The sequence below is a fragment of the Magnolia sinica genome, chromosome 6 (assembly GCF_029962835.1).
Source record: "Magnolia sinica isolate HGM2019 chromosome 6, MsV1, whole genome shotgun sequence".
Lineage (NCBI taxonomy): Eukaryota > Viridiplantae > Streptophyta > Magnoliopsida > Magnoliales > Magnoliaceae > Magnolia > Magnolia sinica.
In genome coordinates, this window is record NC_080578.1 from 98,241,397 (window position 1) to 98,260,850 (window position 19,454).

The 19,454-nt window shown below is 39.2% G+C and overlaps 1 protein-coding gene across 1 annotated transcript; it reads left to right on the forward strand.

The window, feature by feature from the left end:
• Positions 1-86: 86 nt before the first annotated feature.
• LOC131249207 (chlorophyll(ide) b reductase NOL, chloroplastic) lies at positions 87-18,689 on the forward strand. Its single transcript, XM_058249832.1, has 13 exons — positions 87-440; positions 5,216-5,284; positions 6,734-6,795; positions 6,895-6,981; positions 8,232-8,299; positions 8,394-8,442; positions 8,947-9,032; positions 11,338-11,395; positions 14,578-14,628; positions 15,510-15,560; positions 15,641-15,682; positions 17,282-17,392; positions 18,423-18,689. The coding sequence occupies exons 1-13, from the start codon at positions 146-148 to the stop codon at positions 18,468-18,470; spliced, it is 1,077 nt and encodes a 358-aa protein (XP_058105815.1). The 5' UTR covers positions 87-145; the 3' UTR covers positions 18,471-18,689.
• The last annotated feature ends 765 nt before the right edge of the window (positions 18,690-19,454 follow it).

Consider the following 19,454-nt stretch of genomic DNA (forward strand, 5'->3'; position numbering starts at 1 on the left):
TTGTACGGTCATGATCTACCATTTACCTGCCACGTGGACGCTGAAACGCTGGCTCTTATCTACAATATATATCATCTCCCTTCCCTCCTCTCTTAGCGGTCTTATCCTTTCTCACTATTTCTCTCTCCGCGAGTGCACCGAATCAATGTCTTCCCTCCATTTTCCCGCCATCTTCGTTGCTTCTCCTCACTCCTCCTTCCGAAACAGATCCGTCTCTTTCGCTTCTCCCCTCTCCGAAACGCCCGTTTCGGGAAGCCGTCTCGGTTTCTCGACCGTTGCCTCCCGCCACAATTCCCCACATCTCCGTACGGAAGGGAATCGGAATCTCTTGAGAATATCCGCTGCAGGATCCGAATCCGAGTCCGACTCCGAATCTTCCGATGGGAAGAGAGAACCCATGCTCCCTCCCTACAACGTTCTCATCACCGGATCAACCAAAGGTCAGCTCCAGACCGTTGGATTATTATAGATTGCCGCCCTGCGGGACCATTTCATTGGGTGCATCGCACCAGTCTCCATCGAACTCGTGGGCGGTATAGTTTGATCGGGACCGTCATTGATGTGGAGCCCACCTTGGATAGGCAATACCCTGGCGGGGAGATCCTAACTATCTGATCAATGGGATGTGGGCCAATGGCCAACCCATGTGCATTTTAAGCTTGTGCCTGTCATTGGTGGGACCCATCATAACACTTTGTAAGGTGGAGATTGCTTGTATGTCTACAATTCAGGTGGTCTGCTGATGTTTTCAAGTGGTGGATGTTTCAGTTCTTTGAATTTCAATGGTGAATTAGAATTTTTTTTTAAATTTTTTTTAAATTTTTTTTATTTTTTTTGCTTTTCTTAATCCTGAAATTGTCTTGGATAAATGTGGAATTTCGAAATTCAATGAAGAAATATTAGAATTAGAATTATAGAATTTTCAATTCCAACAATGCTACTGTCTTGATTCTTGTATATAATTTTTTTGATCTGAGAATCCTGGTTTTGATTATTTGTGAACAATAGCAGTAATGAAAGATGTGAGATTGAGATTAGGAGTATTTATACCATGCTATGCTGGAGAAGCATATACTACGCGTGCACCCAAATAATGCAAACATGGCATGTGTGTAGCTCAATTCGAACTGTCCAAAACATGGTCCCCACTCTGGATGGGGCCTAACCGAAAAACCAGACTGACTGGATGATCCTAACCGTCCATTCATTGTTCTCTCCGATTGTTGCAACTTGCCGGACCACCCATCACCACGACGACAACCCAGTAGAAGTGACGAGCTGTCTCCTTACACCTTCGACGATGTATCTTCTTCGCACCAGGCCTTTTAAGCTGTGTTTTTCATTGTTGCATTGGGCCTTTTGGACCAGGCTTGTTTTTGTGTGGGGCATTTTGAACTGGACTTGTTATTGTGCCGGGCTTTTGGACCGAACTCATTTTTGTCGGGTGTATAAACCAGACTCATTTTTGTGCAGGACTTTTGGACTGGACTTGTTTGTGTCAGCCGTTTGGACCACATTATTGTGCTGGGCATATGGACTGAATCTGTTTCTTTATTTGCTATCGAAACATCTAGAGTCACCGAAAGAGCAACAGTTGAACTCTTAGCCATTGGAAGTGTGTATCCACCAAAAGATCAATGGGTGAAATTTCCGCCATTGAAAGTGTTGTTAGATCATTTGTCAGTAGTTGGAAGTGTCAATGGTTCACATCCCAGAAGTCATCAACAGTGCCTGCTTGCCTAATGCTACTCATTGTTTCATCACCTCATACTCATCTCATCCTACAGTTACATTTTTCTTTTGCTTTTGAGTAAATGTTGATTGTACCTTACAAACTCAAATTACTCCTCTTTGAGTACCTTGAATTTAAGAGGGGACGTTAGAGACTTAGAGTAAATTAGGATATTTCCTTATTTGTTAAGATGTATCCGTTAAGATGTATCTAGATTTCCACATATCTCTCATCTCTTCTATATATTCCTGTTATTATTATTATTTTTTAAATAAACAAGTTAAAGTTTCCACGATGCAGTCTCTTTTAGTTTAACATATGGAATAAAATGTAAAATGTTAGGCAGTCAGGGAACAACATGTTTATCAGATGAACGAAACTAAAATGAGGATGTTGAGATGGATGACATAATTAGAAATGAATGCATTCAAGGGAACTTAGGAGTAACACCAATAAGTAATAAGAGAAGGGAAAGTAGATTTAGATGGTGAGACTGGTAACTGCACTGGTTATAAGGAGCAAGCTAGTTTAAGTTGAAGGCTCTAAAAGGGCAAGGGGAAGGCCTAAAAGGACTCGAGTGGAGGTAGTAAGAAAAGACTAGATAACCTATGGTATAACTGAAACTGAGGATATGTTCCTTGATAGAGTGCAATGGTGGAACATGATTCATGTAGCTGACCCAATTAGTTGGCATAAGCTTAGATGATGATAACATGAAATGAACCGGCATATGAGCTAAAGTTGTCTTTATTAGTGTAATTCATCCACCAAAGAACAAACATTGGCTTTTCCATCCCAAATATTTCCACTCTACCCTTTCCACCACCCTGTTCCAAAGATACTTCATCAGTTTACCGATGTAAAGGGGAAGGCCCAAATAAGAAGATGGTAGTTTTATTGGCTCCACCCAAAAACGATTGCTAGGACAATTTTGCCTCTCCACTCAACCTTATTCCCATCAATTTGCTTTTCCAAATGTTGATCTTTTGCCTTGAAATTGCCTCAAAGAACTAAAGAGTCTTCCACAAATTATTCACTTGGACCTGGATGGGGTCATAGATTAGAATCACATGATCAACGAACTAATTGTGGGAATATGAAAATCTACATTTTCCACCAAGAATTTGTTAATCAAACCTTCTTATTTAGCCAGGTCTAGCATTGGACTTAGAGCCCCATCATTTAAGCCTTATCCTAACTAATTGGGTCAGTGGACTAAGGTGAAAGAGGACCCCCTTGATGAATTACCCCATTAGCTCTAAAGAAACCTTGAGGGGAGCTAGTAGCCAGTGTTGAGAAGCATAACTCATGCACTACATCATCCAAATTTTTCATCTTAACACAAAAACTAGATTTGGCATATAATTCACAAAATACCGATTTGTAGTCATAAACCTTTCCATATCAAATTTGAATACAACTTGGGGTTCTCCAACCTTGCATCTTGAGTAGATACACACATGTGCAATTGGGTCCCATCCAATATTTGATGGCCGATCACCAAAGCACTTGAGCTTTGAGATCAACCCCATGAAAAGAGTGCATTAATTATCCTATCATGCTATATTTAGGCTCTATTTGCTAATTACCCAATAATGTAAAGGGAAAGTGTCATCAATACGATTTTACCATTGCCAAACCAAATACGAGAATCGTCAATTAAATGCATATGTGATGCAGGACATGAAATTCAAGTATAATGTGCAAGATTGTCAGGCTTTAGATCACACTAGTTCAGAAACAATTACACAAAATTCCACATCCAGCAACAAAAGTTCAAACACTCAATCAAGGGGAATCTTACGCGGATCTAGGCCTACACATGCTAGGGCTAGATCAATTAAAATTATAGACCAAACAAGAATCAAAGGAGGGTAAATTTATCCACACATGCACAAAAATAATTCCCCCAATCCAAGGGATTCAGAAATTTCAATTCGGGGAACCCTAAGGTTGAAGAAAGGGCATAAAATTGGGTATTTGAATAATTTAGGGTTAGGTCTAGGGATTTTGGGTAGAAGAGGAGTGAGAGAGGAGAGAGACGAACCAGAGAAGTACCGCACGTGTGGACAACAGTAATGGCCCAGACGCACGTGCATGTGATCCTGGCTGCAAGTGTGTGGGGCTCACTATTTAGAAAAAGGCCACCTTGACCCTAGTCGGCCAGGGATGGGCTTCAAAACTCCCAAATCTCAGCTCGATTCGATGCATGGTTTGTGCGTGGTGCTCCGCCGAAATTTCAGCCCTCCTGCAAGGCCAGATTCTAGAAATCTGCTGTAGATGGGGAAACGCTTGCAAATATTGATGGATTTGCAGATGCAATGCTTGTAGGAAAAGAGAAATATGGATGGTAGAAGGTGGGGGCGAATTGGGATAGGTGTGGCTTTGCACCACAGTAGTCAGCCCTTCGAGGAAGGGAGGGTTTTGCACCCAATTGAATCTCCACTACTCAAATTTAGAGGAGCAGAAAAACACAGCAATTTTATTAATCTTCATTGAATGAAAAAGACTACAAGGGGTGCCTATTTATAATAAAACCCTATACCCCAAAACTCGTGCCAAGTGTGTAACCTATTACTTTGTGACGAAGTGATAAAAAATAACAACTAATCAAAGCAATCTAAACCGTCCATGACATTCTTAATAAGAATAATAAGCAAAACACAAAGTACTAGATTAATTAGAATAGTGGGCCACAATCATGAGAACCCATGGTGGGATTTACATGACTATCGGGTCTACTCCAACAAACCAAAACGCAGCCCTCTAAGTAGGAGGCCCTCCCTGGATGTCGTCATCGATCCAAATCGATGGTGGGGCCCTCCTCCTTGCGTACATGCGTAGGGGGGCGTGCATGTGCGCGAGATGTCCCCATCAATTTGTATTCAGGAGACATGTAAAAGAATTTGTAATCATTGCACTTTTTTATGGCGTTACCTCGAAAATCTCGAATCCAAACAGCGACTTCGGTGTATTTTGGTGATGATTTGATATTAAAGTAATGTAAAATTGGCATCATTACGATTTTACTACCAATAAACCAAACACGGGAATGGGTGGTCAAATGCAGATGTTGTCAGGAAACCGGTAAAGTAATTTGTAATCATTACACATTTCCTTTACATTACTGTGGTAATGGTGAAATAAATAGGCCCTTAAGGAATTTCAGCTAATTCCTTGATATATAGTTAACTTTATGCTTGTACTTCAACATATAGATTATGCGAGTTAACTTCATCCTTGTTTTTCAATAGTAAAGCTAACATAGGGATTTTCGACTCTTATTTTTTTTTTGTTAAGTTGGTCAATGTAGTTCTCTACATAAAGGCATTCAACATCTTTGTTAATCCCGCATTACTATTTTAAGGTTGGTCAATGTAGTTCTCTACATTACTATTTGTTATCTTACCGCTTTTATCCCATTTGTTAATTCTATCTTACTACTAGCTCCTCACCGTTCTGTGATTTGTCTTTTCTTTGCAGGAATTGGGTATGCACTTGCTAAAGAATTCCTAAAAGCAGGTGATAATGTTGTAATATGCTCACGATCAGGTATGAATTGGACTTCTCAACACACACAACATTCATTGTAATTGGAATTTCTCATTGCCAATTTGAGGCACAAAATACCATATGGACAATTTAATGGAAATCATAATTATCTAAGCCTTCTCCCAACTAATTGGGGTCGGCTACATGAATAATTTTCCGCCATTCCACTATATCAAGGGCCATAACTTCAGTAAGAACATGTCATATTGTTCAGATTCATGTTGGAAGTTATGGCATAAGTTGGATGCGGTTGCCAACTTGATGCAATCCTCCTTTATCTGGGCTAGGGACTGACAATGAGATCATAAAATTCCCACACACCTGACCTTGTCCCAGCTTAACATATCAACTCTACATAATCATGTAGTTGGGTGCTTAACATGTAAAAATTTGCCCAATGAAAACATGTACTTGGGTGCTTAACATATCAACCCAAGATAGACTTGATCCGGTCCCAACTTATTTGGACTTGAACCCAACCGAGACCTGACCCTTATTCTTATCAAGGTATTCAGCAATGGTAACGGTAGTGATAATGGGCACCATTGTTACCTCTATGATATGGGCCATAAAAGCCGTTACGGGTCATTTTTTTTATTTTTATTTTACTGTAATGGCCGTTACAACCCCATAATACATAACGGTTGCCACAGTTATTGTTACATCGACCGTTACAGCACACCATGATTCTTATGGGTCTAATGCCCTGTACAAAAGCATGTGAATAGTGTAAAACCCAAGAACCTTGCCCAGTTTCATCCTACAAACTCCATTTCTTCAATACATATCACAACAAATGACCAGGCTACATGACCAAATGGGTTGGGTCTGATCAGGTCCAGGGCAGTTGCAGACATGACCAGTTTAACAACTGTATCAAGATTTAAACTGGGCAAGGTTCTTATTCACATGCTTTTGTACCTAGGATTAGAGCATCACAACTTTTTTCCCATTGATTCTTGTTGACTATTTGTTGTAGAAGAGAAGCAAGAATAGAGCCTGGAATCATCCTAATTGTAGTCACCGTGGAAAGTCCACTCACACAATTGATAGCTCTTGGGTTATTCTCCCAAACTTCCGATTTTCCATTGCAAATTGAAATAAAATGAGAAGTGACCCAACACAACTAAGCTGATTCATATCCGAGTTGGCAGCCAATTACATTAGTCTTTTTCAATCATGACCAAATTGGCCACCAATATTGAATTTTAAAACCTTGCTCTCTACCATAAAGGGGAATTTTAATGTTAGTAGAGTGTCTCTTTGTCAATAATTGCTTGCTTTGCTACACACACACATGTATAAATTGGTTGTGAAAGTTTCTATGTTCCTTCTCTTTTCTTTCTTTTTGCTGGAGATGCTTCCCTGCATGTATTCTCTATTCACATACTTATTCTGAACCCAAAAAAAAGAAGAAAAAGTCATGCACTTCTTCACCATCATATGCAGCTGAACGGGTAGAATCTGCTGTTCAAAATTTAAGAGAGGAATTTGGGGAGCAGCATGTGTGGGTACCTACTACATAGCTTTTTTCCCTCTTGAAGTAGTTGAATATACTTATTTACTTGCTGTAGGGATTCCTTCTTGTGAAGCTTTTCTTATTGTTGTAGGGTACTGTCTGCGATGTTAGAAATGGGAATGATGTCAAGGCTCTCGTTATATTTGCCCGTGAGAAGCTCAAATACATAGATATATGGGTACATGGCTGAACTGGACAACTTTACTGTTTTATTTGTCCATATTGATACTATCTTCACCACTTCAGAAGTTTATGCTAGTTGTACCTGATTGGCAGGTCTAGAGACCTATTCAATACAAATTTCATAATAACTTACAGCCATGGTAATTAGTAGAATTTTCAATGCCCAAATTATGGTCATGGGGATGGCAGTGGCCAGTTCTAGGCCCAGTTGGGGATGCCGAGCACAGCCCATTGATTTATCAGGTTGGAAATTCGGTAATCTATCAGGTCCATGATAAACCATAAAAAGAGCTAGACCCAGGATCAGGCCAGACTTCAATGGGAAAATTTTTAACACGTGGGCCAGGCTCTGCCCCATTTCCGTTCATTTTGCAGGGTAGAAAATAAAGCCTTCGCCTGAGCCCAATGCCCATGGTGAGCTAGGCCCTGAAGCCCAACTGGCCCGCCTTGTCGGTCCTAATTTATTTACTGTATTGAAATAACATTAAAACAAAGCCAACTTGATATTAGGACAACCAGCTTTGGTGTTTAGAAACAGGTGTGGGTGAGTTTGCGAGTGAGAATATTTTTATCTCTTTATGTGGTACTGTGGCACTTTGTTCGGTTCAAGTAGACCTATTTTGTCTTGTTAAACTATTGTGCTGAAAAGAAGAAGAAGCATGTTTTATCAGTTGGAAGACTTGTTTACTGCATATTGCTCATCGTGAGGTTCATTATCTTAGAGCTTCACAAGCACCTCTCCACATGCATCTCTACACCCAGCCACATGTGCCAGACATCGGATCTGTTCATCAGGTTGACTGTTAACCCCTCACGTAGATTAACTGACCACAAATTAATCAACTCATCAGGTGGGCCACACATTAGAATCGTTTAAAATATTTCTAATGATCCACATTCAATATAAATGTGTGGCCTATCTGATGAGTGGACCGATGTGATCTTTTTGGAAGGTCATTTACATGGTGAAGTCCACCTGATGCAGACATTAGGTCTAAATACCCATCAATCATGTGTAAAGGTGAGTGCGGCACAAGCTTGCCAATACCTACCAGCTTTGCTATACACCACTGCTCGCTTTCACTTTAACTGCACATCATAACCCCAGTAATATGCCATTGTCTACTTCGTTTCTTTATAAGTTCAATTTCCCCCCTTCTTGAAAGAGTTGGATGATTCAATGAATTGAAAGCAGCTTTTGACATTGGAAATCTTGAATTTACTGTGTTTCGAGAAAGGGTACAGATTAACAATGCTGGATCAAATGCCTACAGCCATAAACCGTTGGCTGAAGCTTCTGATGAAGATCTTATGTAAGATTCTGACATTCCTATATTATTTGTCTTCCACATTACACCTTGCAGTCCTTTCAATCATTCATGGCTTTGAAGTATCTTGTTTTTGCAGAGAAGTTGTCACAACAAACACCCTTGGTTTGATGATCTGTTGCCGAGAGGTTAAAGTGCTTTCCATATATATTTTTCTTAAATAATCACATAATTAAGAGTTATAGGATCCTGATGCATCCAGATGCGTACAGTGTCCTATTGCACCCAGTCCGTACAAGTAGGACAGTTTCCAGTGATCAAGACCATTGATCAGATGTGGCTCACTGTGCATGGTGGACCCTAGGAATACTTAAGACTGTAGGGTCCCACTCATCCAATTGCTGGTTGTTTCTCTGTAGTCTGTACCTTTGCTGTTTTTTCCCTTAACCATTGTTGCCACTGATCAAAGTGGTATGATCTTCATATATTGGAGATTTTTGGGGCATTCCCCTTCCCCAATGGGGTCTATCAAATCAGTGGTCTGGATCACTGTCCATGGACCTCACTTGCATGGGCTGCAGGCATCTGGATGCCATAGATGGCCTGTTGCCTAAGGATTTTATAATTCCTCCACTTTGACAGACCTGATGCATCTTCCTTTTTAATCACATGCAAGAATTGTGTGTCTCTAGGCAATAAAGATGATGTCGAATCAGCCTCGAGGGGGTCATATTTTCAACATTGATGGAGCTGGTTCAGATGGAAGGCCAACCCCTCGGTATCATGTGGTTCAGTTTACTTCAGATTTCTTCGCATAAAAAGAGTTATATTGATGATGATGCAGCTCATATGTTGCATTTTCCTTGTGCATTTCTTCTACCTATCTATTGAGAAGGAAAAGGGCACTAAAATTGCTTCCATTTCTTGTAAATTATGCATAAGAGCCCATTTGGACGCACTTACGCAAAAGGAGGTTTTTGCAAAAGAGGGTTTCAAGCCTGCTTTTTCAGTGAACCCAACGAAAACCAATTTGATTGGTCTTCATTGAGTGGTATTTTAGGGCCCGTTTGGATACCACCAAATAAGTTACTTTTTCAACTTCAGCAGTACATAAGTAACTTATTTGAGATAATTAAATTTGGGTTATTATCAATTAATTATAAGTAGCTGTTTTTATTTAAAGTTACTTAATCACTTCAATTTAATACCTAGAAATCAAGATAAGCTACTTAAGGCATAAGTATCTTAAGTTACTTACGATCCAAACGCCTCTCCTTAGTGCCCATTTTGTTGAGTGGATGGTGAAATGGGGGTTTGCAAAGTGCATCCAAATGCATGTCAAAAACTCTGATTTGGCTCACAAGGGTCTTACGCCTCAAACACCCTCATTGGAAGGTGCATCCAAATGGGCCCTAAACCTATGAATAAGACTTTTGAGAATGTGCGCATTTGAGGTAGCCACCTTCATGATTCTTGCGGAGAAAGTAATACATTAGTGAAAGATCTTCATGTACTCTATGTCTCTATCTTACAAGGTTATCCTAGTGGGTCCACATCCTTATCTTATTCTTCCAATACAATCCCAGTAATTTGAATCATAGGCAAACAGTGCCCTACTAGACATAGAATTGACAGAATATATTTAGTTCTAGGACAAGAAGATGGTTGCCTGTTCTGCTCAATTGACAAAGATATGCAGCATGTGGGACTTAATTCCTTCTATGAATAACACCGGCAATTGAATTTCATAAACTTATAAAATACTATATCAACCATTATGATGTGTAGTTAATTTTAAGTATTTTGTCTTTGTTCGTTCTCCATCAATTCCGTGAATCATCTCGAAAAATGGATCTTATCTGAAAGCAGACTCCATAAGCCTAGGGCATTCTGACGATTACAAGGGGTCTGATAGTTTGGCGTATGGGATGCATGAGAAGATTGGTAATTAGCATATCAAAGTTATGATAGCCTACAAAATGAAAAAGTTGCTAGTTGGCTGAAATCTATAGGTTAGCCCTTACTGTTAAAATCCAAAATTTATGATTCAAATGGTACAATTTGAACATATTGGTGGGCAAGATGTTTCAGATCCCACGTTTGTGTTTGTGTGATAAGAAGATAAGAAAATTGTTATGATTTTCTAGCTTCATTGAATTTTGATTTTGTTCTTTAAATAAGCCTTTGGTTATGTATCAAGGGGCGCGCTCGAGTGGTACAGGCACCACCGTAAGCTTATGGTAGTACTGGGTAGATGTGGGGCCCAGCGATGTATTCATGACACATCAGCTCAAAAAACCCTCAGAGCCCGAAAATGGCCCAATCCAAAACTCAAACAAGCCACAGCACAGGGAGCATATTGGGAGAGTGATCGGCATTGATTCGCCTGGGGGGCCTGCTGTGCTGTGTATATATTCAAGTCCATTCAGACCGTTCATCAAGTCCTTAGCCACAGCAAAGTGAACATCAATCATGATGAAGCTCGTTCCCTTTGCTGTAGCCCACCTTACGTTTGGATCGTGCTGATTTTTGGGTCATAAAGGTTTTCTGAGGTGAGACATCTTATGCATGGGTTGGATTCTGCAAGCACATCACGTGAGCCCCACATCTGCCCAGTACCAATGGAGCGTGCCCCTTCCATCAAATATGAATATATTTGACAGATATTGAAAGTATCTATAGCATCCCAGGAGCATCTGATACTAGAATGTGTATTTTGCCGTCATATCTGATGCAAATATGCTGAACGTATTACGAATATATGGTTGTCTGAGGTTCATGGAGATAATTCATTGATTATGTTGCTTAACTCAGATTAAATGGTATGGCAGCATATCCCCTATTTGTGCTCGTGAACTGCTCGACTGAAATGCATCATGTTGTCTATGTTATCTGGAAGCTTGAAAGTAGAAGCTGTCCCTGTAGCACACTAATAGTCAACTTGAACAATATAAATGCCCAAATATTAATTTCTTTTAGAGAAGTATAGATGGAAGTGAATATGTCATCTCACCCGCCCGCCCCCATGAGTTCTTTTGCCAGGTCAAACTTAGTTGGATAATTCCCATCCTTTTCTTTTCTAGATTTGCAGCTTATGGTGCAACAAAGCGGAGTGTGGTGCATCTAACAAAATCCTTACAGGTATGCTAGATTTCTCTTCTATATACAAGTGTATGTAGGTCTCTAAATGCTGAAATGTGTCCGATCCTCACTTAGTAGAATCCTTGTGCCCTTTTTCTTTGCTTGATTTCGATATTTCACTAGTTATCTCTTTAATAATATTTTAGTTTGTTCGATCAGATATCTCTGATAAAAGAACCTATTTGTTGTTCCTCTAACCTTGCACTAGAAACAACATGACCCTACTCCTTTTTTTGAAGTCTAACACGATAACAAATTCTATGCAATCTGTATGCTGGTCTTTCTTGTTGTTTCTCTTAAGTTTTTTTAGGGAAGGGTTGAGTAGGAAACTGAAAGACTTCATATATCGTTTTTCCTTTCTTTTTCTCTTTTCGAGGTGGTTTTATATGATTCCTCCAAAACAAAATAAAAAGGAACTGTAATTCAATTCAAATATCATCATTGATTAAAAAAGCAAGGTTTTTATAGCAAAATTTTTGAAATAGAACTAAAGGCTTTTTTTTGAGGTGGTTTTCTGATATTCCTTGTTCGAGAACTCTTAAACCAAAACCATTCATCATCATCATAGCCTTATTGCAATTATCTGAGGTCCATTTTATGAATCCTATTTGACCAATCATCAAGTTCAAAACAAGACTTCTCATGTTTTACTTGATAAAGGTTTGATGGCCTGTTCCCCACCTGACAACGGCCCTACTCCTTTACCTGGGCTTGGATCCAGCTATGTTGCTACCAGGCAGAGTTAAACCCAAGCCATTCAAGATTTGTCTTTTTTAATTTTTTATTTGTTGGGTAGATCTTAAATAGTTTTAGCTCAATTCCAACTAAAGAATAGATAGAGTTTAACATTTACATATGCTAGCCCAACTTAAGATATTTGTTTTACTCACATGTGTGTTATAAATAGTGACCATCAGAGGAATAGATGTTTTTTTTTTTGGCACAGAATACAGGGGTTTTCATTGCTGATAACTGATGCTCATGGTTCAGTAATCCAGACCATTGGTCTGTTGTTTCCACCATGGATGGACTATACCCCAAAATATTCTCGATCTAACAATCTTGAAACCTTTCAACTCCTGGACTAAAGATAGATGGCCAAGAAGAGATAACAACAATTGTCCACATTCAACTGGAAAATGTTCCAAACTTGGTCATGTGGATCTTCTAATATGAGAGATTTTTGGGACATGGTCCATCCATGGTTTGCTGCAACTGATTGAGGGTCCTGGATTACCAAAACTACGAACCCCACTTTTTTCCACTCATCAGGATGTCATGAAATTTACAAAGAGGAAGTTGACATATTCAGATAGCTCCAGAAGAATTTTCAATTTTATTCTTCAACTAGAAGTGCCAAAAACGTTTCCAACAAAATAGAACAAACTGAAAACTGCATGGAGTAAATGGATGCTCGTACTCATTAGATGCTTTTGATTTCTTAAAAGGCTATTACATATCCTGCCTGTCTGAGAGTGGAATCAAGGAGTTTATGATGCAGGACATGAAAATTAAATATGATATGCAAGATCTCAGGCTTTAGATCATACTAATTCAGAAACAATCACATAAAAATTCCACATTCCACACAAAAGTTCAAACATTCAAGCAAGGGGAATCTATGCGGGTCTAGGCCTACACATGCTAAGGCCGGATCAATTAAAATTATAGACCAAACAAGAATCAAAGGAGGGTAAATTCATTCACACATGCACAGAAATAATTCCCCCAATCCAAGGGATTTAGAAATTTCAATTTAGGGAACCCTAATGTTGAAGAAAGGGCATAAAAGTGGAGATTTGAATAATTTAGGGTTAGGTTTAGGGATTTTGGGTGAAAGAGGAGTAAAAGAGAGGAGAGAGACGAACCAGAGAAGTATCGCACGTGTGGACAATAGTAATGGCCCAGACGCACGTGCGTGCGATCCCGGCCGCACATGTGTAGAGCCCACTATTCAGAAAAGGGCCAGCTTGGCCCTGGTCGGCCAAAGGTGGACTCCAAAACCTCCAAATTTTAGTTCGATCCGATGCACGGTTTGTGCGTGGTGCTCCGCCGAAATTTCAGCCCTCCTGCAGTGGCAGATTCTGGAAATCTGCTGTATAGAGAGAAAAACGGCTGTAATAGAATATGGATTTGAAGCGTAGATGATTGTAGGAGAAGAGAAATATGGATGGAAGAAGGTGGGGGCGAATTGGGATAGATGTGGCTTCGCACCACGGTAGTCAGCCCTTCGAGAAAGGGAGGGTTTCACACCCAATTGGATTTTCACAACTCAGAAGCTCAGAGGAGTAGAAAAACACAGAATTTTTTATTAATCTTCAATGAATTAAAAAGACTACAAGGGGTGCCTATTTATAATAAAACCATATACCCCAAAACTTGCGTCATATGTGCAACGTATTACTTGGCGATAAAGTAATAAAAAATAACAACTAATTAAAGTAATCTAAACCGTCCATGACACTTGTAATAACAATAATAAGCAAAACCTAAAATATGAGATTAATTAGACTAGCGGGCCACGATCATGATAACCCATGGTGGGCTTTATATGGCTATCGAGTCCACTCCAATGAACCAAAACACAGTCTTTTAACTAGGAGGCCCTCCCTGGACGTCGTCATCGATCCAGATCGATGGTGGGGCCCTCCTCTTTGCTTACGTGCGTATAGGGGGCGTGCGTGTGCGCGTGATGTCCCCATCAGTTTAGGTGACTAATTGCCACCTATCCTCGAGAGATAAGGAAGAGTCTTTGGGTGTCTTGCACCCTAAGGGCCAGTTTGGATTGTGGGAAAAGAAAAGAAAACTACAATGGTTATCCAATGATTATTTCTCAAAATTTTATATGAGCATGGATTCCCATCGATTCCATTTTGAGGGTCTTGTTTGGGTAACAAGTGGAAATCAAAATAAAGATCTCACAATAGTCGCCTCAATTGTGTGCATGAGAATTTGACTATAATGTTGGGATTATGTTGGCTTCTCTTTCTAAATAAGCAAAGAGTGTTTATTTTAGCAGTTAAGCTTATCAATTAACTCATCAGTTGTGTCAGAAGCAAATGAGTCCCAATGGCTCAAAATGTTGAGAATCACTTTCAAGCACAGGAATGGTGCAAAAGTATAGCAAGCTACAAGTGCAATTATATTGGTATGTTTAAATGAGGTTCTCATGTGTGTTTCAGGCTGAATTACAGATGCAAGAAGTTAAAAACGTTATGGTGCATAACCTCTCGGTATGTTGTGCCTTTTGAACCTTTTCTTTTCCACTAAGATGGGATTCTCTGTCTTAATAATTCTTGATGTTAAGTGTATATGCTGCCTTTCCACCAATATTTTGAAACTTATATACTTTGGTAACTGGTAAGTTTTTTGAAAATATTCGAAATAATATATAAAATAATGGATTAATAGAAAACAATGATGCATTTTATTTATCTGTTAGGTACTGTTTAAACTCAGATCGAAATGTGGCTTTTTGAGAGTCATAATTTTGGCAGGCCTATGTGAATATATCAGCCGGATCAATTCCTTCTGGCAATGAATTAGCTACTTCTCAAATAGTTAAGCCTAGTAAATGATCAAAAGATGCATGGCAAGGCTGGTGGAATAAGTTCTAGATGGAGACTGTATGAGGGTTCTGTTTGGGAGTTTGCCAAAATTGGGATTGGTTCCATTTGTCCAGAGGAACTCATTCTCCTTGCATTTGGGGCACAGGAAAAGGTAGCTGCATTAGATGGGCTCCCGTTTCACTGCCTTCTCCACTACAAATTGCAAGTGGGACAGGCCGTCTTCTAACTGGATTGAGCAAGTTGAGTCCCCTGCAAATTAGGAAACTTTTGAGGTAGTCCCAAAGCATGAGAATCTTATGCACTAAGAGAACGTGGTTTTTGCACTAGACTGGGCACGTGGTTTCTTCATTTGTGTCCACGTATTGCCCAGTGCCCCACTAGGAGAACATAATGTATCGTTGTTTGTCCGTTTGTAGCAATTGATGGGAATTTTTTTCCTGCTCTCAGGTGTGTTAGGAGTTTCTATTCATCTGGTTGAAGTATTTGGAGAATCTGTATCAGTAACATTCTTTCATTTTAGTGATGCGTTATTTTATTATTTTCAGCCAGGAATGGTCACGACGGACCTTCTCATGTCTGGGGCGCTCACAAAGCAGGTGCTATAGGGATTGTACTCCTTGTTTTCTTCTGTCAAGTAAGCTTTTGAGCATCCACTGATTGGTTGCTTGAATTACAGGCGAAGTTCTTCATCAATGTTTTAGCCGAACCTGCTGAAGTGGTAAGAAGTTGAAGCACTAAAATGATCAATGGGTTCTCATGTTTGTAACTGCTTGCATTAACTCATATCCCCCCTATGATCCATGGTAAAACTCTACCATGAGAAATGACATGTACATGCATGCATAACTGAGAGATGATCTGCATAGAGCTTCGCTAAGCCACAGGTGTGAGATCCAAGCCATCCTGGGTCCCTACTCATGGCTCAGTGGTAGACTCTAGTGAGTTTCAACACTAAAGTCATGGGTTCGAGTACGCATGTGGTGTGTAAAAAAACAAAAGAAAAAGATCCAAGGCATCCAACAGATTGTGAGCATCAAGGCCCACCTGAGTTGTAAAGTAGCCTGATTGTGAGCTTGACTCTTCATCCATGCTAGATGAAGGTTCTGCATGGTCTGGATTGCAGATGCACTACATGATGAGCCCCCTATTCAATCAACAGTGGACATCCACTCTCAACTTGTTTCGTGTGGTGTGGCCCACCTGAGTTTTGGATCGGGCAGATTTTAGGTACCAGTGGTAAATTGATGTCACGCATCTGATGAACGTGTGGATATCATGAATACATCACTTGGGCCTTACTTTTGTCCAGTACCACCATTGCTTATGGTAGTGTTTTAAATATCGACGATATCAACCGATATATCCTACGATATTTCTTGTATCCCACCTGTGCGATACGAAATGAGTGCGATATATCACATGTTTGATCCAGTGAGAATTTTCAATTTTCGACCCTTTCTTTTTCTTCTGTAAATCATGTTAAATTAGTGTCAAATTGTTACAAATCCATGATTTTTCATATTTTGCATGAAAAATCATGGATTGGGAGCTTCAATTTCGAGATTTGGAGGAGATGGGCCGGGTTGTGGAAAATTGAAAAAAAAATAAAATCAATTTCTTGCAAATCAGTTGCAATCTGTGTCCAAACATAAAATCAAACATGTTTGTAAACTGATCTAGTGATTCTTCTTTTGCTTTTGAATGTATTTCTTGTGTTCCCACACTTATTCTTACATTTATAAATTATATGAACAGACTTTGAATATGCTTGCATCAATTCAGTTAGACAACGCATAGATAAGTATCCCATACAAAGAAAACTTATTATATGCACTTATTTTTTGTAATGTTTTGATTTATAAGTGTATTGATGTCTTTTTTAACAATCATTGAAGTTTCATTTAAAAATTCGACCAATTTCCCAATGTTTCCCCATGTTTCCAACAACAATGATACATTACGCGAGACAACCGATATATCCCATGTGATAACCGATACGTATCAGTATCCCAAGGGTGTGATACGCAACGCGATACCAATATTTCAAACACTGGTATTGGTACCAATGGAGTGCTCTCCAATAAATAAATAAATAATTGGTTGCCCACATACATGTGCAAGAGGATCCTTACTCTTGCTCTGGTGGTAGACTCTCAGGAGTTTCAACACCCAGTCAAGGGTTCGAGTATCCATAGGTGGTGAAATCCCACTACAGCGTGAGTGTGTGGGGGTGTGTGTGCGTGTGTTTAAAAAAAAAAAAAAAGTGTTTACAATTTTTCCTATTCTGATATTATATTTGTAATTGTTGTTTTTGTAGGTTGCAGAATATCTTGTACCTTCCATCAGATCCATCCCCACCAATGGATCCATGAAACCCACTTACATTCGTTTCCTAACCGGCCTGAAAGCATACTCCCAGATCTTTTCAGTTAAGGAAAGAAATTCTTATTTTCTAGTTTTTAGTGGAAATTCCCCTCGAGATCATTTTGATGCATGGAATTGGAACATTTTTCCATGAAAATTTAGAGTTCTCATGTTTCAATGCCCTAGTTCACTTAGGCTTCATTTGGTATCCAGCATATTCCCTTCTAGGAACTTAAGATCTTGGAGTTCTTGAAGATCCAGTCTTTCACATGTGAAAGTTCTTTAAACTTCAACAACTTCCAGGAAAAACATGTCATTTCCATTCCAAGAGCTTATGTCCATCTTTCCTTCCTCCGGCAACGCCTATTCCCTAATACATGAGATACATGGTCGACTTCTTCACCACTCATCAGATGGCTCATGAACAGTCCTGCACTAAAAATCTCACTGGTCATCCTAGTTGTTTGACCAAATACAGAACACATGATGGATGACCTAGATCAATGATTGGGCCTTTCTAGTCTATTGGATATAACATCATCCATTTCTCTACCCATTGGACAGTCGGGATTATCCAACAGAAGTGATCTTTCTGAGATATGATGGATGGTCTAGATCAATATCAGAGCTTTTCTTTTGCAATCAATAATGCCGGCCATTTTTCGAGCTACTCAAGGAGTGAAATGGCCTGATATTTTAGATAGAAAATCTAATCAATGTAGCATGTGTGATATATTAGTATGGGTGGATTCCAGAAATTCTATTCCACCCAGTATTGGAATTCCAAATTCAGAACCCTTTCAATGTCATTCAAATAAATAAATAAAATCGATTTTGTAATCATAGATCCTGGATTTCTGCCAATACCAAAATCTTATTGTTCTGTATCCAAACAGGCCCATGATCTTGGTCTCATGGAACTCACCTTAACAAAACAGAGCAAAGATCTCTTATTCATGGAACCCTCGTCCATAGAAAACCCATCCATGTTAGAGTTCCACCCATTGAAATGAACCCTTGTTTTATCTGAAGTAAGTTGTTTATGGTAAAAGTATGGAGGATGATATGTAACTTGTTCCTTCATGTGTGTCCAGAGATTTGCTTTTGGGGCCAGGAGAAACAGATACCTGATTGAAGATTGAAAAGCCTTGTTCCATTCTCTTTTTCTTATGATATTAGGTAATTATTTGTATTATTCTTCTTCTTCTTTTTTCCTTGTAAGAATTTTTTATTTTTTAATAGCAATTTTGGTATATTGACATGATTTTTTCTCAAATACATCCCATCGTATTACAATATGATATGTTGGGGCCTTAGACATTGGAATTGGGTACTTTTCAATACGCAAATGCTTTATGTGATAGGGATTCTCTGGAATGGGGTATGCCTGAAAAGTCTGTCAGATTGAATCATTCAACCCATTGATTATACAAATTTTATGATGACCATCCATTTTCAAACCAAAAGGGCGGATTTTCATCGGTTTAAAATAATTCAATTTAAAGATTTTTATTAGTTATCTATCCATCATTGAAGGCAGGATTCATCATGTAAACGGTTTGGATCATTGGAAGACAACTTGGATTCAAAGGAGTCCCCAAGTATCATAAGTCAGGATGTATTTGAGCAAACCTCCGTTTACATTACAAAGTTCCTGCAAACATGGAAGTCCTGGATCATCCACCTGTTGGGCTCCACCATATCTGTGGCTAAGGCATCTACATGGTGGGACCCCCAAGATGGGTTGATTGGATCTCACACTTGTGCACTGCACCATGTCTTAGTGCCTAGCTTGGGCACTGGACATGATTTAAAGACCTGGCCAGCCTGGCCCATTGTCAAACCAGTTTACCAGTGTCAGGGTCCTTACTCATGCCTGAGTGGTAGACTCAGGAGAGTTTCAATAATTCGATCCATTGTGCTGAAAATCCATTGTGGTGTGAGTGCATGTGTTAAAATAATAACAATAATAATAATAATTAAAAAAATAAAAATCCAATTTTAAGTTATTGCCATCTTGTTTACATTGGGACACTTTTGATAGGTCAAATGATTCGATCAGAACCGTTTGTTAACACAACAACACATTTCATGGGCTATTATGCACAAAAATAAATAAATAATAA